The sequence below is a fragment of the Coregonus clupeaformis genome, chromosome 7, assembly GCF_020615455.1.
Source record: "Coregonus clupeaformis isolate EN_2021a chromosome 7, ASM2061545v1, whole genome shotgun sequence".
NCBI lineage: Eukaryota > Metazoa > Chordata > Actinopteri > Salmoniformes > Salmonidae > Coregonus > Coregonus clupeaformis.
Genome location: NC_059198.1, coordinates 20,875,766 through 20,899,118, shown reverse-complemented (window position 1 = coordinate 20,899,118; position 23,353 = coordinate 20,875,766). Strand labels below are relative to the sequence as shown.

The following is a 23,353-nucleotide window of genomic DNA, read 5'->3' as shown; positions in this document are numbered from 1 at the left end:
TCAAGTGCTTGTCAAATTGTGAATGAGAGACTAATGAAGTGTGCACAGCCTGCGCAAAAAAACAAAGCAGAGCTCATGCCTTTCAAGCAACTTTTTTTCAAATCATCATTAGTCGCATCATGCAGCCTTAAAATGCATTAAAAATCAAACCATATAGCCCAACGTTTGTAGAACAACTAAAGTTACATTAATAACTCTAAATTAAGCATATAGGAGTACCTATTTATTTGTTAACCGCTCAACACAGAATAGCCGCATGTGCGCACTCCCTCAAATCGTTTGGAGAAAATATGTATATTTTATTCAGCTTTGTTCAATTGTATTCTTCATACTATAAAGTAATATAAAATAATGCCACGGAATTCTAAGCAAATCTTGTCTGCTAAATGTACTAGTGTAGCCCACAGCCATTTGGCATAGCCACATCAGGACCTAACATAAGGACAACTCAGAGTATGCTATTCTGTTCTTCTGAAATAGACATTTTCTTCATACCATGCCTCTTTAGACCTGACTAAAATAAATAATGTATTTATTGTGAAGGTGTAGGCTATATTACATGGATTTATTAGACTTTTTAAAATGTACATGTTCCAAAGGTCTGAATCAGTGGCTTGTAGGCTATGTGTGGAAGCCAGGAGATGCAACATTTGTTTATGTTAATTAACGGTCAATTACCGTGAGACTGACGAAATATCGTGACCGCCACAGCCCTAATTGAGAGTCATTGTTTATTCATGCTTGGAGATGGATGATCACTCTGTCTTTGTCTGTCTGTAATCTTTTATCGCCTCAGGCATCACTTTATAGCATTTCATTTACTGCACTCAATGAGAACTGGATTTTCACATACCTGGACCTTTACAAACCAGGGGCCGTATGTATCAAGCATCTCAGAGTATAGGACAGCTTATCCAGGATCAGGTCCCCCTGTCATGTAATCTTATTCATTGGGATATTAAATGCAAAATCCTAAATCAGAGCTCCTACTCTGAGACGCTTGATACAAATGGCCACAGATGTTTAATGACATGCACTATAATGTTAATCAAAGCTCAAAACATGTTCATTTGGTGGATGAAGAAAGAGGGAGAGGTAGAACTAGATGGGGAGGAGAAATCAAAACCTCACTCACCCTCTACACTCAGAAAATGCTGGTTTAAAAACAACCCAATTTGGGTAAATATTGGACAGAACACACATTGAGTTATTTTGACCCAAGCAGTTGGGTCACTTAGTTGGGTTTTTGGGTTATTGATTCTGGGTTATTGAGCTATGACCCACCCTGTGCATGGCTTAGTAGGCTGTGGCTTTCAGATAGTTCTTTTTGGCCACCCATGAGAGTAAATGTCATTCCGGTTCATGTTCTGTATTGTCATCACATGTTAAGGTTAAGCACATTTGTAGCTTTTATGAGGTTTACACAAGAGTATGAGTTCCTCAAGTGCCTATGCATATCCCAATGTTGGGAGGGTTACCACTTTGTTATAATATTTAAATAATGATGTTATTACATTTATATTAAAAGGAGAAATGGCCTTGGGGGGGAGCTTCCAGATAATTATTTTTGGCCACCCATGAGAGTAAAGGTAATTCCTGTTCATCATGTTAAGTTCGTACACTGCAAATCTAAATGTTCCTTCAATATTTTTGCATATTACATATCTTAATATAAATGTAACAATTTACTTTTTAAATATTATAACAAAGTGGTAAATATATCAAAATGGGAATATGCATAGGAACTCATACTCTTTTGTTAACCTCATTAAAGCTACAAAAGTGTCAGTTCTCAATCTTAACATGTGATGGCAATATAACAGAACAAATTAACCAGAATGACATTTACTATCACGGGTGGCCAAAAATAACTATCTGAAAGCCACGCCCTTACTAAGCCACACCTCCAGTCTTCAAAGAAAGCAACCCAACTAAATGATCCAACTGGATGTGTTAAAATAACCCAAAATGTGTTCTGTCCACTATTTATCCAGCGCTGGGTTGTTTTTAATATAGCATGTACACATTTTAATATAGAGCTTGGTCTAATACAATAATTTGTCCTGAATGTAAATCTGCATTTGACCATTCCTTTTGACTTCTGACTAAAAACCAATTCTGGCATGTGATAGTTTGGGGTTGTGTCTCTCTCATGCTGTTTTATAATCCAATCTTTTATATCAGCCTAAATCAATCTTCAGGAGGTAGGGATGCACTTAAGTCTGGTAACTTTAGACTCATACATTGGATGTGTCCCAAATGGCACCCTATTCCCTATATAGTGCATTACTTTTGACCAGAGCCTACAGTATGGGCCCTCCTCAAAAGTAGTGCACTAGACAGGGAATATGGTGGCATTTGGTATCTATTATAAACCGGTTGCCAACAGTGAAAGTTCTTGGATTTCAAAGCTGAGAATGAGCTTGAAATCTGAATGAAGAACTTAGACCAAGGTTGACATTTCTAACTAATGTGCATTTTCACACAAAAAACGTATAAGGATAGGGAACAATTTGGGATGCAGCCTAAATTATATTCTATTTTATCTCAGGATAGATACCCCTACCCATTTTATCAGTGATATTCAGTATGTTTCTACTGTATAATAACTATGTTACTACAATTAGCTGAAGAATAACAGTGTTTTCAGTGTTTATGTCTTAGTAACACTCATTCAGAGCCACTCTTTTCCTGGTCATCTCCCACAGTCCGGCAAGAAAACGAGCAGTGATCCAAGTCCTTACGTTTATTTCACAGTTGGGAACAAATCATTTGAGAGTAAGGTAAGAAACTACAGTGGTTCATGGTTTCTGTAGATAATTGGAAATTATATTTGGAAACATCATATTTCACTTGCACTTTGAGGATGTTTTAAACCTTCTGTTCTCGTGTTGATCCGATAGACATGGTCATATAAATAAATACAGTTATTCTATTCTATTCCATTGTATTCTATTCTATATGTGTTGTCTTCAGATCCGCTGTAAGACCAATGAGCCAATGTGGGAGGAAGCTTTCTTCTTCCTCGTCCATAACCCCAGGAGGCAGGAGCTGGAAGTGGAGGTACTGTCACACACCTTAGTTAACAACTATATACTGTACATTCATATTTATTTTTCACCATACCACAACTGGTAGGTGATCTACAGTGCATTCAGAAAGTATTCAGACCCCTTGACTTTTTCCACGTTTTGTTACGTTACAGCCTTATTCTAAAATGGATAAAATGTTTATTTTTTCTCATCAATCTACACACAATACCCCATAATGACAAAGCAAAAACAGGTTTTTAGAAACTTTTGCAAATGTATTAAAAATAAATAATGGAAATATCACATTTACATAAGTATTCAGACCCTTTACTCATTACTTTGTTGAAGCACCTTTGGCAGCGATTACTGCCTGGAGTCTTCTTGGTTATGACGCTACAAGCTTGGCACACCTGTATCTGGGGATTTTCTCCCATTCTTCTCTGCAGATCCTCTCAAGCTCTGTCAGGTTGGATGGGGAGCGTTGCTGCACAGCTATTTTCAGGTCTCTCCAGAGATGTTCGATCGGGTTCAAGTCCGGGCTCTGACTGGGCCACTCAAGGACATTCAGAGACTTGTCCCGAAGCCACTCCTGTGTTGTCTTGGCTGTGTGCTTAGGGTCGTTATCCTGTTGGAAGGTGAACCTTCGCCCCAGTCTGAGGCCCTGAGCGCTCTGAAGCAGGTTTTCATAAAGGATCTCTCTGTACTTTGCACCATTCATCTTTGCCTCGATCCTAACTAGTCTCCCAGTCCCTGCCGCAGAAAACATCCTCACAGCATGATGCTGTCACCACCATGTTCACTGTAGGGATGGTGCATTCAGGTCAAAGAGTTCAATCTTGGTTTCATCAGACCAGAGAATCTTGTTTCTCATGGTCTGTGTCCTTTAGGTTCCTTTTGGGAAACTCCAAGCAGGCTTCTGTCTGGCTACTCTACCATAAAGGCCTGATTGGTGGAGTGCTGCGGAGATGGTTGTCCTTCTGGAAGGTTCTCCCATCTCCAAAGAGGAACTCTGGAGCTCTGTCAGAGTGACCATTGGGTTCTTGGTCACCTCCCTGACCAAGGCCCTTCTCCCCCAACACAGTCCTGTCTTGGAGCTCTACGGACAATTCCTTCGACCTCATGGCTTGAGTTTTGCTCTGACGTGCACTGTCAACTGTGGGACATATATAAAAAATTCAGAAAACCTATTTTCACTTTGTAATTATTGGGTTTTATGTGTAGATTGATGAACATTTTTTTATTTTCTCAATTTTAGAATAAGGCTGTAACGGGGGCGCTAGTGAGCAAGCCATGGAGTAGGTCAAGTTATTCCGAGCTCCTGCTGAAACTGTATTTATTTAATACTTTCTTTGCTCTTTGACCCAAAAATAACAAAGAAACACAGCCTTTGAATGACGTGCTTTACTTTGTTCAACTTTTATTTTTGTGTTAATGCGTAAATGGCGCATAACCTGCAAAAGTTTAAGATTCGCCGGAGTCACTGACAAAAGAGAAAACACTAGGCCCAAGACGAGGAGCTCGAGTTCTTCAACAAGTGGGAGCAGCGGCTCCTCCCCTCGGCTCGGCGAAAAAATATCACCTAGGATTTGAAGGCCGAGGTTCTTGCACTCAGAGCGGACATTTAATCTATATTCAAGTCAGAACTCAAGGAGGCGCTCAGTGAGGACTTACATTTTATTAAGTCGGAGTTACAAGCAGTCAAGAATGAACTCGCAAAGCATACAGCAATGGTTCGTACTAAACTGGATACAGTTAAGAAAACTGTCTCCGACATGGAACAAGGCCTGTCAACCTGCTCAGATGACACGACTATGCTACAAACCACAGTTAAGAAGCTTGAAACGGATGTGGCTAGCCTTAAGGAACAATGCATACATTTACAAGGTTATATGCAAAGATTCAATATCAGGATCATGGGGGTAGCTGAGGACCCGGGCTCAAGTTCTACTTCATCGGTCTCAAAGTTATTGAAGGAATTCCTCAAATTGGATAAAGATGTCCTTGTAGACCACTCACATCGGGGCTTTCAAGCAAGAAAGCCTGGCGGAAAACCTTGCGTCATTGTGGCTAAACTACACTACTATCAGGATTGTATTGATGTTCTTTGGCATGCCAGAGAATTTGGCATGCCCACTTCGATACAACGGAGCACCCGTCTCTATTTTCCCAGACTATGCCCCCAGCGTTGTTCGTGACCGTGCCGCTTTCAACGATGTCGAGAGTCTGCTCCGTGAACAGACCGACGTTCGGTATGGTGTGTCTATAACATACAACGGCACCGAAAAAGAGTTCCAAGACCCTAATAAGGCGATGGCCTTCGTAAAGGCGAACATTCTACCGAGGTCGGATGAAGCAAATGGCTGAATGTTCACCTATTTGGCGATTAGGGTAATGGACGAATGTGTCTGCCACTAATGACTCAGTCTCTCGTTTGTAGATACTGTATAACGTTGTCAGTGGTATCAGTTGATATTGTTATTATTAGGTAACGTTAGTGCCTTAGTTCGGGTGAGTCAAGTCTCCTTTTGTTTTAACGTTTTATTTTATTACCATGAAGCTGCTCATGTCTATTTCTCGATGGTACCCGTAATCCAGGGTAGATAAAGCACAGTTCTATTATTAGGTTATGTCATTTCTTTAAAGATGTTGCTGCTAACTTAGTGGTATTGTTGTAAGATGTGATTTATAAAATGTTTTATACTTTATTTTAAAACAGCCTAGTTTCAGCAGGGCTCTCTACTCGATAGGTTTAGTGTGTGGATATCTTTCAGCAGGGCTCTCTACTCGATAGGTTTAGTGTGTGGATATCTTTCAGCAGGGCTCTCTACTCGATAGGTTTAGTGTTCCCCACTACAAGCACATTACGTGTGGATATCGCTGCGTGGGGATTAGCAGTTACCTTGTTCTATTAGGTGACCAGGTGGGTTTTCTTTTTCATACCAGACTTTAGAGTATTGTTTGTTTATGTTTTTTATTCCTCTTCTATTTTTGGGTTTTTTATTTGCTATTTTTGGGAAAATGTTTAATGGATCAGTTGTTATTGTAATCAGGCATCTATCCTTTTCCCACCTGACTTTACATGGCTAGGCCTAATATCATGAGAGGGACAGCTGGTTGCTCGGTCACTTTTGCTAGCTGGAATGTTAAATCTTTAAATCACCCAGTGAAACGTAAAAGGGTTATTTCTCGTTTAAATCGCCTTAAAGTAGATATCGCCTTTCTTCAGGAGACACATCTCCGCACTTTCGACCACTCTTGTTTAAAAGGAGGGTGGATCGGTCAATCATATCATTCCAATTTTCATTAAGAAACTAGAGGGGCAGCTATTTTAATTAGTAAAAACATACCGTTCGCAATGTCAAGTGTAGTGGCAGGCGCAGCAGACTGGATAATACACCTGTTATCTTGGCTAACATTTATGCACCAAATTGGGATAACAGTTCATTCTTCACACATTTATTTTCTTGATTACCAAATATAGACACACACCTCCTAATACTAGGTGGTGATATGAATTGTGTACTGTCGCCCAATCTGGAACATAGCTCTCCTAAGGTATCATCTTCATCAAAGACAGTATCCACAATTCAGCTATTTCTTAAGACATATGCCATATCTGATGCATGGCATTTCCGCAATCCCACAGCTAGGGAGTATTATTTTTTCTCGCCAGTTCATAAGACCTTCTCACGTATAGACTACTTTTTCCTAGACAATAGATTTTTGCCATTTTTTACGGAGTGTGATTACCAAGCTATAGTCATTTTGGATCATTCTCCTCTTACTATGAAACTACTTATACCAAATACACAGCCTAATTATCGCCCTTGGCGGCTTAACTCACTACTGCTATCAGAAGAAACCTTTGTTGCTTTTATATCATCTCAAATTGAGCTATTTCTCGAGCTTAATCAAACCGCTGGAATGTCTCCTACAACAGTATAGGAATCAATGAAGTCTTATCTAAGGGGCCAAATTATTAAGGAAGTGCAATATTCAACGCCTAGGGGAATTTACAAATAAAATATTGGATTTGGATATGGCATATTCACACTCTTCATCCGCAGATTTACTAAAACAACATTTGACACTTCAGACAGAGTTTGATCTTCTTTCAACTCGACAGGCTGAAAATCTAATGAGTAAATCTCATACAAAAATTATGAACATGGAGAGAAATCAGTGAAAATGCTAGCACACCAGCTGCGTCAGAGAACCGCAAATCAAACCATACCTGAGATAACTGACGGGCTGGGTAACAAATGTGTTGATCATTTAGAGGTCAATTCATGCTTTCATAACTTTTACTCACAATTATAGACTTCGGAATCCGCTGGTAATGCTACCTTATTCGACACCTTCTTTGAGAACTTAGATATTCCTACAGTTGAACCTGAGCTGCTGAATTAGAAGAACAGTTCTCTGTAGAAGAGATTGTGTTGGCAATTAAATCTATGCAGTGTGGTAAATCCCCTGGACTCGACGAATTTCCGAGCGAAAAAAATAAATAAAATTGTATTCAGTCCCAATTTGATGTCCTGGATCAAAATCCTTTACTCCTCCCCTATGGCTGCAGTGCGCACAAATAATACACTTTCATCCTATTTCTAACTTCAAAGTGGGACAAGACAGGGTTGTCTTCTATCCCTGTTTGCAATCGCAATTGAGCCTTTAGCCATAGCAATACGTAATAACACCACTATCAGAGGTATTCGAAGAGGGGGCTTAGAGCATAAAGTTTCACTCTATATGGATGACATGCTATTATATATGTCTAACCCTTTAACTGGTCTTCCAGAGATTGATGTGGAAAATTATCCAGAGTTTTTTTAGAATTTGAGATGGACTTTATTACAATTCAACAAAGCCGAGTTGGTCTGCAGAGCACCTCCCCTCTACCTCCCAGCTCCCTGTTGATATAGTCATACATACATCCTAGTTTAAAGCCCCTCCCTCTTGGATTCCCCCACCCTTCTCTTCAGGTCCCCTCTCTCTACCGCTCTGCCCACTCCCTTAGTCTATGATGGCGTCTAAATTTGACTTTTATACAGTTCAGAATCAATAGTAATACAATAAATCATGCCCTTGTCATGCAAAACACTCATGTTCAGTTTAAACTCTGTTCAACCCCGGCTCTCCCGGGCTTGACCTGAAGACAGAAATTGAAATATTTGGGAATTTGGGTCACACACAATTTCAAAGATCTCTATAAAACCAATTTCCCTCCCTTGATACTCCACGTGAAACAGGATCTTGAATGCTGGGATTTACTTTCTCTTTCTTTGGGCGGAAGAATTAACACTGTTAAAATGAATGTATTACCTACGTTTTATACTTATTTCAATGTATTCCTATCTTTCTGACAAAATCTTTTTTTATCTCCATAGATAAACTGATATCTGCGTTTATCTGGAACAAGAAAAACCCTCGGATACGTAAGAGCGTATTGCAGAGATATCGCCCCCAAGGTGTTCTAGCACTTCCGAACTTTCAATATTATGACTGGGCAGCTAATATAAGAATCATTCTATATTGGATGACATAAATCCCTGATGTTACAGGCCCGAAATGGTTGACCTTGGAGATCTCATCCTGTGGCCCCACCTCCTTAGCTGCCTTACTCTGCCTTACTCTGCTCAAAACTTGCATTAGCTGAGCCTGTTTCCAAATACACTAAAAACCCCATTGTGGAATTTAAAAAAAATCTGGAAACAGTTTAGGCGATAATTTGGTCTCAGTGAATTTTCAACTCCTGCCCCATTATTAAAGAACCATACATTCTCTCCATCATTATTGGACCGGGCGTTTCATACGTGGTCTGGAAAAGGGATCTCCTCACGGAACGACTTGATATGGATTTTGCATCTTTTGAACAGTTAGTATAAAAGTTCAATATTCCTAGATCCCATTTCTTTAGATACCTGCAATTGCGTAGTTTTGTATCTTCATACTCTAGTCACTTCCCATCACGCCCACCTACCTCCCTTCTAGATTCTATTTTTAAAGTGAACCCTTATATCAAAGGGGGTATAAGCTTGATCTATACATTATTAAACTCGCACAATCTGGATTCCCTGAAATCTCTTAAGAACCAATGGGAAGAGGATTTAGGTGAACCTTTTTCAGACAAAACTTGGCAGAATATGCTTCAGAGAATACATCCTTCATCTATATGTCTAAGACATGCTGTAATTCAATTTAAAATAGTTCATTGGCTGCATTGGTCAAAGGCTAAATTATCCAATATTAGACCAGAAATAGATCCCACTTGTGACGGATGTAAGCGGACTCGTGCTACTTTATTACACATGTTTTACATCAAATTTTTTGATGTTTTCTAAGATACTGGAGAGACCTATAGAATTGCATTATTGGGAGTGGCACCACAGGAGGACCATCTAAACAGTTTTATTGGCAACATGCTGGCATTTACTACTCTTCTAGCTAGACGTCTTATACTATTTAAGTGAAAGGATCAGTTTCCTCCTACTTTTAACCATTGGATAAAGAAAGTTATGCAACATCTCAAGCTAGAGAAAATACGCTACTCCGTTAGGGTATCTCCAATTACATTTTATAATATCTGGCAACCTTTCCTGTCCTTTGTAGAAGACATGGACCCAGCTAATTTCACAACTCCATAAACCAACCCAAATTAGAATCGTCTATCTATCTATCATTATTTTAACATTTTTAAAACTTTTTGTTTTATAATATATTTGAAATTTTTAAAAAATATTTTAAAATATTATTCATTGTATATCCTGCCTGCTTTAAGTCTGGTTTTGGGGTGGGGCTTTGTTAGAGCATGGGGGGGGTTTCATTTGATTTGGTAGGGATCTGTGTGTTCTGCCCTCTACCTGTTCTGTCTGTTATCTGTATAATCATAAAAAATGCCAAATTAAAAAAACTTTTGAAAAAAAAAGAATAAGGCTGTAACGTAACAAAATTTGGAAAAAGTCAACGGGTCTGAATACTTCCCGAATGCACTGTATTTCTATACAGTATGTACTTCAGACATAACAGATGTTTTTGCTTGGGTCAAACATTGAGTTTACAGTAAGCGTATGTGAATTATAGGATCTCTATTATGTTAACCCTTTGTTGGGTTGACTGTCTATGGCCAGGTGAAGGACGACAAGCACAAGTGCACCCTGGGTAATCTTACAGTCCCCTTGAGTGGTCTGTTGGTGGAGGAAGACATGACGTTTACTCAGCAGTTTTCCCTGAGGAACTCTGGACCCAGCTCCACACTCAAACTGAAGTTGACTCTCAGGGTAAGGATATGTATAGCTGCCTCCCAAATGGCACCCTATTCCCTATGTAATGCACTACTGTAGTTTTGACAAGGGCCCATAGAGCTCAACGTTTTAGGGAATAGGGTGCCATTTCAGATGCAACCATTATAGACCTGCTGTCTATTTTCAAAAGTTACTGATTGAAATGTGTAAATAGAACTTCCCATCACAATGTACACTGTAAAGGGGTTACTGTGAATTTGACAGTAGCTTACAGGCAGCTCGGTGGCAAGTAAAATTCTGTATTTCATATTACAGTAAAACTACTGTAATATAAATATGGTATCAAAGCAAGTACTGTGTAATGACACAGTACAATACCGTAAAATGAATGAATGATTGGATGGATCAATTAATGAAATTCATTGAGGGGAGGGGTTTGTATTTCACAGTATTTTACTGTGTTTACAAGGGATTGGTGCAAGCAGGTTGACTGCTAGGTAAAATGTTTACACATTACAGTAATGATGTTAGGTTTGAAATCGGAGCCCCGAGGCATGCGTCGAAATCACTAAGCAGTGTACTTCAAAGCAGTGTGCCGATGCCTGTATCACTTTATTAGAAGCATATGATCAATGACATCCGAAGCATTGTTTCGTTGAACAACCCACTGATTGGTTTGGTATTGGTTTCGGTAGAAGACAAAAAGGCTACACTGCGCACGCGCTATGGCGTATGGGACGTCATCTATAATAATTTGGCTGCTCTAAATTATTTTGACCAGCAGGTGCCACTAATGTACACTGTGTTGAACAAAGACTTGAGTAATAAACCTATTTTCAACACAGTTGGCTGGAAAGCCTAAATGCTTCAATCAATCAATCAAATGTATTTATAAAGCCCTATTTACATCAGCAGATGTTACAAAGTGCTTATACAGAAACCCAGCCTAAAACCCCAAAGAGGAAGCAATGCAGATGTAGAAGCACGGTGGCTAGGAAAAACTCCCTAGAAAGGCAGCAACCTAGGAATAAACCTAGAGAGTCCTCTTCTGGCTGTGCCCGGTGGAGATTATAAGAGTATATGGCCATTAAGGCCAGATCGTTCTTCAAGGTGTTCAAACTTTCATAGATGACCAGCAGGGTCAAATAATAATCACAGTGTTTAAAGAGGGTGCAAAAGGTCAGCACCTTAGGAGTAAATGTCATTTAGCTTTTCATAGCCAAGCATTCAAGATGTCGAGACAGCAGGTGCGGTAGAGAGAGAGGGAGAGGGAGAGGAAGAGAGAAGGTTGAAACAGCAGGTCCGGGACAAGGTAGCATGTCCAGTGAACAGGTCAGGGTTCCATAGCCGCAGGCAGAAACTGGAGCAGCAGCATGACAAGGTGGACTGGGGATGGGAACAGCTAGGAGTCGTCAGGCCAGGTAGTCCTGAGGCATGGTCCTAGGGCTCAGGTCCTCTGGGAGGGGAGAGAGAGAGAGCGAGAGAGAGATGGGAGAATTAGAGGGAGCATACTTAAGAATACACAGGACACCAGATAAGGCAGGAGAATTACACCAGATAGGACAGACTGACCCTAGCCCCCCGGCACATAGGCTATTGCAGCATAGATACTGGAGACAGAGACAGGGGGGGTCAGGGGACAGGAAGATCACATCAGTGACTCAACCCACTCAAGTCGAGTATAGCGGGAAAATGCCTGGCACGATGTGATACACCCCTCCTAGGGACGGCATGCGAGAGCACTAGCAAGCCAATGACTCAGCCCCCGTAATAGGGTCAGAGGCAAAGAATCCCAGTGGAGAGAGGGGAGCCAGCCAGGCAGAGACAGCAAGAGTGGTTCGTCACTCCAGTGCCTTACCATTCACCTTCGCACCCCTGGGCCAGACTACACTCAAACATAGGACCTACTGAAGAGTCTTCAGTAGAGACTTAAAGATTGAGACCTAGTCTGCGTCTCTCTCTGGTTCGGCAGACCATTCCATAAAAATGGAGCTCCCCAGCTAACAAAATTATGTTCCAAGACGTGACCACAAAGTTATTTTAGTCCCCACATAAGTCATAATAACGTTATTGTGAAACTTACAGACGATGTTCAAAAATGTATTTCTATCATTCCGATTGTAACGTTATATGAAGACAAACCATAACTCTAAATGTAACGTTATGAAATGTTCCTAGGATATCTCCAAAATAACATGATATTCAGAACCTTTCATGGACTACCAAGGAACGTTTTTAATGTTCCCATGATGTCTGTATAGCGACCTGATATTTATAACCTCTATAATACTTATTAGAAATGTTATAATAATATAATATGCCATTTAGCAGACGCTTTTATCCAAAGCGACTTACAGTCATGTGCGCATACATTTTTACGTATGGGTGGTCCCGGGGATCGAACCCACTACCCTGGCGTTACAAGCGCCATGCTCTACCAATTGAGCTACAGAGGACCAATGAATGTGCCTATAATGTCCCAAACGGGCTATGACATTCAGTACCTCTGGAAGACTGAAGGAGAATGTTACAAATGTCTCAGTTATGCTCCTTGTTAGCTGGGTCTGTAGGAGAAAGCCCTGCCTCCAGCTGTTTGCTTCTAGGAACAATAAGGAGGCCTGCGTCTTGTGACCAAAGCGTACGTGTAGGTATGTACAGCAGGACCAAATCGGAGAGATACGTAGGAGCAAATCCATATAATGCTTTGTAGGTTAGCAGTAAAACCTTAAAATCAGCCCTAGCCTTAACAGGAAGCTAGAGGCTAGCACTTGACTATTATGGTATTTTTTGGGGGTTCTTGTCAAGATTCTAGCAGCTGTATTTAGTACTATCTTAAGTTTATTTAGTGCTTTATCCGGGTAGCCGGAGAGTAGAGCATTGCAGTAGTCTAATCTTGAAGTGACAAAAGCATGGATTAGCTTTTCTGCATCATTTTTTGACAACAACTTTCTGATTTGTTCATTGTTACGAAGATGGAAAAAAGCTGCCCTTTAAATATTTTTGATATGTTTGTCAAAAAAGCGATCAGGGTCCAGAGCAGGTCCTTCACAGTTTTATTTGAGCCGACTGTACAACCATCGAGATTAATTGTCAGATCAAACAGCAGATCTCTTCGTTGCTTGGAACCTAGAACTAGCATCTCTGTTTTGTCCGAGTTAAAAAGTAAAGAAATTGCCGCCATCCACTTCCTTATGTCTGAAACACAGGCTTCCAGGGTAGGCAATTTTGGGGCTTCACCATGTTTCATTGAAATGTACAGCTGTGTGTTGTCTGCATAGCAGTGAAAGTTGACATTGTGTTTCCGAATGACATCCCCAAGAGGTAGAATATTGTGAAAACAATAGTGGTCCTAAAACGGAAGCTTGAGGAACACCGAAACTTAATGGACAAACCATCCATAGAGACAGATAAGATCTAAACCAGGCAAGAACTTGTCCGTGTAGACCAATTAGGGTTTCCAATCTCTCCAAAAGAATGTGGTGATCGATGGTGTCAAAAGCGGCACTAAGGTCTAGGAGCACGAGGGCAGAAGCAGAGCCTTGGTCTGACGCCATTAAATGGTCATTAACCACCTTCACGAGTGCGGTCTCAGTACTATGATGGAGTCTAAAACCAGACTGGAGAGTTTCATATACATTATTTGTCTTCAGGAAGGCAGTGAGTTGCTGAGCAGCTTTTTCCGTTTTTTAAATTTTCCGGGTCAAGGTTTGGCTTTTTCAGGAGAGACTTTATTACTACCACTCTTAGTGAGATTGGTACACATCCGGAGGATAGGGAGCCGTTTGTTATGTTCAACATAGGAGTGCCAAGCACAGGAAGTAGCTCTTTCAGTAGTTAGTTGGAATAGGGTCCAGTAAGCAGCTGGACTGTTTTTTTTTCTCCTCAATCAAGTTGGAAAAGTAGGCTGATCGAGCAGCAGTGAGAGCTTTTTGATATTGCACGGTACTGTCTTTCCAAGCTAGTCGGAAGACTTCCAATTTGGTGGAGCTCCATTTCCGTTCCAATTTTCTGGAAGACTTGCTGCCACTCCAATCCGTCCCCTATACAAATTGATGGGGCACTATAATCACATAGGAATTAAATTGGTACAGCATTCTCAATCACGGTTGCAACAAATCTATCAATCCTCAAAATATGTTAATGAGCCAGAAACAATACCAGGCACCCACTAGTGGTCAAAAGGTTTTTGGCGCTCCAAAGATACGGTACAGTACTGTTATTCTGTGGGGTGGTATTACAGTACCTTTCGAAATACAGCAATACTTTGCCCCGCACACAACATTTTCCCACAATACTTTAGAATTGACAGTATGCTGCAGCAAAACGTATTTTACTGTAGACCCCAAATTACCGTATTATTTACAGTTTTCCGTTACAGTGTACAGTGTTCTTAAGGTACTGTGCTCTGCTCTTCTGTGTCGTAGGTTCTGTGCCTGGAGAAGCAGACAAGTGCGGCGGACCAGCTTTCCTCTGTCCAGGTGAGGAAAGCCAGCGTGGTCAACCCCACCGTCCCCTCCCAGAGACTCTCCGCATCAGAGTTGCCTCTCCCCCCAGCCACCACCACCCCACCACCACTCATGGAGGCCTCCACCCACTCCCTCCATCGCCGGGAGGAGCGAAGGGAGGAGCCATACGGAGGCAGCCCCATCAGGAGCACCTCTCTCAGGAGCACTTCCAACCTGAGCACCACCATATCCAACTCCCAGAAACACCTGCCCCACAAGGACTCCATGGCCAGCCTGGCCTCGGACATCTCCCTGCCCTTCGCCACCCAAGAGCTGCAGCAGAGGCTCAGGCAGCTGCAGAAGTAAATCACACACACGCACTCACGTGCACACACACACGCACTCAAACACACACAATCACTATCATGAGGTAAAGTAAAATCCCTAATCTCTGCTGTGTTGCGTTTTCAGTGGGTCTGCCCCTAGTCCGTACCCCCTGGGGGAGATTCAGCTGACTGTCCGCCACAGCTCCCAGAGGAACAAGCTCATCGTGGTGGTGCACGCCTGTCGGTCAGTGGCCTCACGTATAACACTAGACTAGCCACATATACTGTATATGCCCGGTTCACGGACACAGATTAAGCCTTGTCCTGGACTAAAAAGCGTGCTCAATGGAGATTCTCCATTGAAAGTGCCTTCTTCGTCCAAGACTAAGCTTAATGTGTGTCTAGGAAACCGCCCCTCTGTGTTCATTTCAATTACCACAAGATCAGGACTTACTCTGTTCAGATTTCAATGTGACTGACGGACCCCTGTACATTTTTCCCTCAGAAACCTCATTGCGTTCACTAAGGATGGATCAGATCCTTTCGTTCGGGTTTACTTGCTCCCTGACAAGAGCCGGACAGGCCGGAGGAAGACCAGCACCATAAAGAAAACCCTGAACCCTGTGTATGATCAAACGTGAGTTCTGACTCGGACTGTCACTGTAGGCCACCTCCATAGAAATATGTATAGAACTTATAAGTAATAGTAATATACTGTATATGATCTCTATGGCCACCTCTTACATTCTTTTTATTTTTTATTTTTTTATTTTACATTATGCAACCATTTCACAACCATTAACCATCGCAACCATTCATCACATCATGTATTATATTCATTCATCACCTAGTATTACTGCAGTAGGAAATCATCACTCAGAAATAAACAAAGGAGAATCCGAAAGTGTGTATTTTGTTCATCTGCAGGTTTGAGTTCAGTGTTTCCATGGCGGAGCTGCACAGGAGAACTCTGGACATCGCTGTGAAGAATGGAGGGAGTATACTGTCCAAACACAGAGGACTCCTCGGGAAGGTAGTGTCTCCTCACAAAATATAGTCTATGTCCCAAATGGCACCCTATTCCCTATATAGTGCACTACTTTTGATCAGAGCCCTATGAGCCCTGGTCAAAATTAGCATACTATATTGGGAAAAGGGTGCCATTTGGGATACAAACATTGTTGTACTTTAAAAATGAAGGACTTTTTTTAATGATTAATGTTATCTGATTGTTGTTGACTCTAGCAATGCTACTGTACTTATTATAGGTGATGGTGGATTTGAGTGTTGAGGATATATCCAAGGGCTGGACACAATGGTAAGATGCTCCTTTACCCAATTTGTATTGTCAGCTATGTGTTGTATTTGTGTTAACATTTGATACAAATTTGATTTGGAGAAATAAACTAGCTTGTTTGTTGTTTATTCCATGATTACAGTGGGGGAAAAAAGTATTTAGTCAGCCACCAATTGTGCAAGTTCTCCCACTTAAAAAGATGAGAGGCCTGTAATTTTCATCATAGGTACACGTCAACTATGACAGACAAATTGAGATTTTTTTTCTCCAGAAAATCACATTGTAATAATAATAATAATAATATGCCATTTAGCAGACGCTTTTATCCAAAGCGACTTACAGTCATGCGTGCATACATTGTAGGATTTTTAATGAATTTATTTGCAAATTATGGTGGAAAATAAGTATTTGGTCACCTACAAACAAGCAAGATTTCTGGCTCTCACAGACCTGTAACTTCTTCTTTAAGAGGCTCCTCTGTCCTCCACTCGTTACCTGTATTAATGGCACCTGTTTGAACTTGTTATCAGTATAAAAAACACCTGTCCACAACTTCAAACAGTCACACTCCAAACTCCACTATGGCCAATATCAAAGAGCTGTCAAAGGACACCAGAAACAAGATTGTAGACCTGCACCAGGCTGGGAAGACTGAATATGCAATAGGTAAGCAGCTTGGTTTGAAGAAATCAACAGTGGGAGCAATTATTAGGAAATGGAAGACATACAAGACCACTGATAATCTCCCTCGATCTGGGGCTCCACGCAAGATCTCACCCCATGGGGTCAAAATGATCACAAGAACGGTGAGCAAAAATCCCAGAACCACACGGGGGGACCTAGTGAATGACCTGCAGAGAGCTGGGACCAAAGTAACAAAGCCTACCATCAGTAACACACTACGCCGCCAGGGACTCAAATCCTGCAGTGCCAGACGTGTCCCCCTGCTTAAGCCAGTACATGTCCAGGCCCGTCTGAAGTTTGCTAGAGTGCATTTGGATGATCCAGAAGAGGATTGGGGAGACTGTCATATGGTCAGATGAAACCAAAATAGAACTTTTTAGTAAAAACTCAACTCGTCGTGTTTGGAGGACAAAGAATGCTGAGTTGCATCCAAAGAACACCATACCTACTGTGAAGCATGGGGGGTGGAAACATCATGCTTTGGGGCTGTTTTTCTGCAAAGGGACCAGGACGACTGATCCGTGTAAAGGAAAGAATGAATGGGGCCATTTATCGTGAGATTTTGAGTGAAAACCTCCTTCCATCAGCAAGGGCATTGAAGATGAAACGTGGCTGGGTCTTTCAGCATGACAATGATCCCAAACACACCGCCCGGGCAACGAAGTGGCATTTCAAGGTCCTGGAGTGGCCTAGCCAGTCTCCAGATCTCAACCCCATAGAAAATCTTTGGAGGGAGTTGAAAGTCTGTGTTGCCCAGCGACAGCCCCAAAACATCACTGCTCTAGAGGAGATCTGCATGGAGGAATGGGCCAAAATACCAGCAACAGTGTGTGAAAACCTTGTGAAGACTTACAGAAAACGTTTGACCTGTGTCATTGCCAACAAAGGGTATATAACAAAATATTGAGAAACTTTAGTTATTGACCAAATACTTATTTTCCACCATAATCTGCTAATATAAATGCATTAATAATCCTACAATGTGATTTTCTGGATTTTTTTTCCTCATTTTGTCTGTCATAGTTGACGTGTACCTATGATGAAAATTACAGGCCTCTCATCTTTTTAAGTGGGAGAACTTGCACAATTGGTGGCTGACTAAATACTTTTTTCCCCCACTGTACATCTTTGGGTGTGAGACAATTGCTATAAAAAATCCTATGTATCTTTTATGACTGTATTTGTTTGTCATATTTTAGTTTTATGCCATTGCCATTTGTTGCTCCACTGGTGTTTTTAACTCCTCGTTTTGTCTTGTAGGTATGATCTGACTGAAGATGGCAACCGCAAAACAGTCCAGGCATAGAGAGGTAGAGATGGACACAGGAAGACCGCACCTCCATCATCATAAACACCAATTGACATTCATAGAAACACATACCACTCTGCAGTCATATGGTGTTAACACTTATCAAAGGGCACATAATTTTCATTTCCTTTATTTTTTTTTCATTTAATTTGTGTGTTTATCATATCGACCTATGTAGAGATAAAACTTCAGGTTTACTGTAATATGCTGTTCCTGCACTATTCAACAACGTCAAAGTTTCGCAAAATTGTCCTGTTAAAAGCAAAACGCTTTTCAGAAGATTTAGGTTAATGTGTGAAAAAGCACATTTACTGCCTTTTTTCCTAAGTTGTCAATGTTTATATATGTATAACTGGGCTAAAATTGACTAAGATTTGCAGGGATTTCATTTTTATTTGTTACTATTGAAGGAAATTATGTTAATCCTATTTATTTTTTATTTTACATTGAATGGACTCCATATCTATTGATGATGTGAACAAATTCTCATCAAAGGGACAGATATGGCTACTATGGTAGTTACAAGCCGTGAACATGGATGATCAGTTCATTTGTTTTATATATTTTTGTCATGCAGTGTGGTCCTCTGTAGCTTAGCTGGTAGAGCACGGCGCTTGTAACGCCAAGGTAGTGGGTTCGATCCCCGGGACCACCCATACACAAAAAATTTATGCACGCATGACTGTAAGTCGCTTTGGATAAAAGCGTCTGCTAAATGGCATATTATTATTATTATTATTATTATTGTTATTTGGTCTTTGTTTACTTCCATGTGTTTTCTTCATCCTAATGGTAATCAATTACTTGTACAGTGATTAAAAGTCCTACCGCTGGATGCACATCGAAAAAGGATGAAATTGTTGTTCAGTACATTCTATACCGTATATTTTGAGGGATTCAGTGCAATATAGAATGATGTTGAGATGGAGGGGTATATGTCAGGGCGGGATGTTGAGATGGAGGGGTATATGTCAGGGCGGGATGTTGAGATGGAGGGGTATATGTCAGGGCGGGATGTTGAGATGGAGGGGTATATGTCAGGGCGGGATGTTGAGATGGAGGGGTATATGTCAGGGCGGGATGTTGAGATGGAGGGGTATATGTCAGGGCGGGATGTTGAGATGGAGGGGTATATGTCAGGGCGGGATGTTGAGATGGAGGGGTATATGTCAGGGCGGGATGTTGAGATGGAGGGGTATATGTCAGGGCGGGATGTTGAGATGGAGGGGTATATGTCAGGGCGGGATGTTGAGATGGAGGGGTATATGTCAGGGCGGGATGTTGAGATGGAGGGGTATATGTCAGGGCGGGGATATGTTCTGCTCTGGTGTACAGTGCCTTGCAAAAGTATTCATCCCCCTTGGTGTTTTTCCTATTTTGTTGCATTACCACAACCTGAAATTTAAATTGATTTTTATTTGGATTTCATGTAATGGACATACACAAAATAGTCCAAATTGGTGAAGTGAAATTTAAAAAATAACTTGTTTCAAAAAATTCAAAAAAGGGATCCGTCACATGATCTCAGTACATATACACCTGTTCTGAAAGGCCCCAGACTCTGCAACACCACTAAGCAAGGGGCACCACCAAGCAAGCGACACCATGAAGACCAAGGAGCTCTCCAAACAGGTCAGGGACAACGTTGTGGAGAAGTACAGATCAGGGTTGGGTTATAAAAAAATATCTGAAACTTTGAACATCCCACGGAGCACCATTAAATCCATTATTAAAAAATTGAAAGAATATGGCACCACAACAAACCTGCCAAGAGAGGGCCGCCCACCAAAACTCACAGACCAGGCAAGGAGGGCATTAATCAAAGAGACCAAAGATAACCCTGAAGGAGCTGCAAAGCTCCACAGTGGAGATTGGGGTATCTGTCCATAGGACCACTTTAAGTCGTACACTCTGCAGAGCTGGGCTTTACGGAAGAGTGGCCAGAAAAAAGCCATTGCTTAAAGAAAAAAATAAGCAAACACTTTTGGTGTTCGCCAAAAGGCATGTGGAAGACACCCCAAACATATGGAAGAAGGTACTCTGGTCAGATGAGACTAAAATTTTGCTTTTTTGGCCATCAAGGAAAACGCTATGTCTGGCGCAAACCCAACACCTCTCATCACCCCGAGAACACCATCCCCACAGTGAAGCATGGTGGTGGCAGCATCATGCTGTGGGGATGTTTTTCAGCGGCAGGGACAGGGATACTGGTCAGAATTGAAGGAGTGATGGATGACGCTAAATACAGGGAAATTCTTGAGGGAAACCTGTTTCAGTCTTCCAGAGATTTGAGACTGGGACGGAGGTTCACCTTCCAGCAGGACAATGATCCTAAGAATACTGATAAAGCAACACTTGAGTGGTTTAAGGGGAAACATTTAAATGTCTTGGAATGGCCTAGTCAAAGCCCAGACCTCAATCCAATTGAGAATCTGTGGTATGACTTAAAGATTGCTGTGCACCAGCGGAACCTATCCAACTTGAAGGAGCTGGAGCAGTTTTGCCTTGAAGAATGGGCAAAAGTCCCAGTGGCTAGATGTGCCAAGCTTATAGAGACATACCCCAAGAGACTTGTAGCTGTAATTGCTGCAAAAGGTGACTACAAAGTATTGACTTTGGGGGGGGTGAATAGTTATGCATGCTCAAGTTTTATGTTTTTTTTGTCTAATTTCTTGTTTGTTTCACAAGAACAAATATTTTGCATCTTCAAAGTGGTAGGGATGTTGTGTAAATCAAATGATACAACCCCCCCCCCCCCAAAATCCATTTTAATTCCAGGTTGTAAGCCAACGAAATAGGAAAAATGCCAAGGGGGGTGAATATTTTCGCAAGACACTGTACATTATATCTAAACTGAGATAAGAGTTTGATTATTTTAATACATAATTTGTAAATTAATAGAGGATAATATATTAATGGTCTCTTACACCAGATGATATGGTCATTTTTGAGCAACATTTTTACATTTTTAGTCATTTATCAGACGCTCTTATCCAGAGCGACTTACAGTTAGTGAGTGCATACATTTTTTTTCATACTGGCCCCCCGTGGGAAACGAACCAACAACCCTGGTGTTGCAAGTGCCATGCTCTACCAACTGAGCTACACGGGGCCTACACATTGTATGAAGTATTTGTTTTTATTTGTTGAATGATGACAGAATGTGCCATAGGCTACTCCTGTACGTAAAGCCATACAATGAATACTGTTTTATCTTGAAACACTTCCCTATTGTGCATTACAAACATCTTAAATCCTCTGTCAGTTATCTTTCCTGTGCCTTATTAACATTAAACACCTTCACACTCACAAATTTACATGAAACCTTTTGGCATCAATAGTTTTCAAGTTTGGAATAAGTATATTCATGGTTTGTTTTGAATAATAAACAAATGTTTCTCTTTAATTAAAAAAGTATCTTGTTTTGAGGTGTTGACTGCAATGACTTGACTTCCCTGTGAAAAGTAGCTTGGCCCTAAATTCATTGTTAGCCTTTGTGAGACTGTTAGCCTACTGAATGTAGCTGCTAGGTCCTTGTTTTGCTGTACGTAAGAGCCATCTAGTGGTTCAGGCGCAACTTTAGTTGAGATGTTATTTAAATTCATTATTATTTACTATCCTGTTACTTTACATTAATAGCATTTAAAATTAACTAATACAAATTTGAGAGACACTCACACAATGTGTGTGTGTGTGTTTACAGATTACTTTAAGTTAAAACCACATTTTTAAGAAACTACAATTACACCAAACATGTGAGGGGAAAACATGTATTTACAATTTACTGCCAATAACATAAGTAGGCGTGCGCTACAAAATGCTGCAAAAATAAAGTACAATCGATTGCTTGCGTGCAAGAAAACGTAATGACGTTGGAACAGACGTGACTCTGGACGTTAAATCTTAAATTTGCGCGGGGAAGCTGCTGGGTGAGTTTGTGGCTAGCTCGTTAGCTAGCTAAATCATAATAAGTAGTCGTTTATGATTTATAAGGCTAACGACATAAAAAATGTATATGTATTTAACATTAACTTCACTTAGTGGTATATGATGTTCTGATTAACTTTAGGTCATGTTTCGGTCTATAAATCGTAAACACGAATCTAGCTAGCTAACTAACTTAGCTATGTTGTTGTTATGACATGTTGCTTTTATCCCAATCATTCAGATATTTGACTGCTTATTTCACGGCACTGGCTAAACATGTCTAAGCGAGAGGCATTTTTAAACTCCGTCTGCAAAGACAATGTGGGGGAATTTCTCAATTTCACTAAACTCCATGTAAGTAACGTTACACTTAGCTAACGTTAGCTAGTTTGGGCTGTCAGGTTTATAGCTGGGGTGTATTCATTACGCCTATTCTGTTGCGAAACGTTTTGCACCAGAATAAACCGTTTACTCCAAACGGAAAACGATTTGCAACGAAAACGAGAGTTTCTATTGGACATATTCAGTTAGGCCCCGCCCATTTCGTTCCGTTTGCACTATTTGCTTCTCTTTGGTTCTGAGACGGTAAACGGTTTCCTTTAAAGATGTAATGAATACACCCATGGTTAGCATTTAGCAAGTATGCTCCAACAAGTGAGCTAACTGTTTACCTACATTTCTGAGGGTATAGCTAAAACCAATGTCATTTTTGTCAACCTTCAAAAATATATCTTATAGGACCAATATCATGAATCTTGAAATGAGTATTGTCTATGACACTGATTTGTTATGCTGGTCTATCTATCTGAGAGCCTTGCCTCTGACCCCATATTGTTGGCTGTAATGTTACCACAGAAGGACACGGCTGAGCCCTTTGACTTGGAAGAGGTCCTACAGGAGCTGCCAAAGGGCCAGAGAGAGGCACTGTGGGCCAGACTAGTCACACTGCTTTGTGACCAGCTGGCAACCTTCCCACCAGAGCACTGGGATGCTGGCGTAGAGGAGGACAAGGAGGACAATGACATGGAGGTGGAGGTGTCCCCAGACCTGGTGAGTACTTGTTAGTTATGTCACTTAAAGTTGTCACAATAC

The 23,353-nt window shown here is 41.0% G+C and overlaps 2 protein-coding genes across 5 annotated transcripts in view; both read left to right on the top strand.

The window, feature by feature from the left end:
• LOC121569842 (extended synaptotagmin-2) overlaps positions 1-18,371 on the top strand; it is a 53,245-nt gene extending 34,874 nt beyond the window's left edge. For 2 of the 4 annotated variants that reach the window (XM_045221612.1, XM_045221611.1), the window contains 9 exons: positions 2,709-2,783; positions 2,977-3,063; positions 10,160-10,309; positions 14,698-15,080; positions 15,190-15,288; positions 15,550-15,681; positions 15,972-16,077; positions 16,313-16,362; positions 18,286-18,371. In XM_045221612.1, coding sequence (XP_045077547.1) covers positions 2,709-2,783; positions 2,977-3,063; positions 10,160-10,309; positions 14,698-15,080; positions 15,190-15,288; positions 15,550-15,681; positions 15,972-16,077; positions 16,313-16,362; positions 18,286-18,331 — 1,128 coding nt within the window. In that variant the 3' untranslated portion in view covers positions 18,332-18,371. The remainder of the gene's footprint in view (positions 1-2,708; positions 2,784-2,976; positions 3,064-10,159; positions 10,310-14,697; positions 15,081-15,189; positions 15,289-15,549; positions 15,682-15,971; positions 16,078-16,312; positions 16,363-18,285) is intronic. The other 2 variants (XM_045221613.1, XM_045221614.1) reach the window with 2 other exon arrangements.
• Positions 18,372-22,218: 3,847 nt separating this feature from the next.
• Positions 22,219-23,353, top strand: part of ncapg2 (non-SMC condensin II complex, subunit G2) — a 29,538-nt gene continuing 28,403 nt past the window's right edge. Inside the window, exons 1-3 of the mRNA XM_041881081.1 lie at positions 22,219-22,263; positions 22,503-22,615; positions 23,117-23,311. Of these exons, the coding sequence (XP_041737015.1) occupies positions 22,538-22,615; positions 23,117-23,311 (273 nt within the window). The 5' untranslated portion in view covers positions 22,219-22,263; positions 22,503-22,537. The remainder of the gene's footprint in view (positions 22,264-22,502; positions 22,616-23,116; positions 23,312-23,353) is intronic.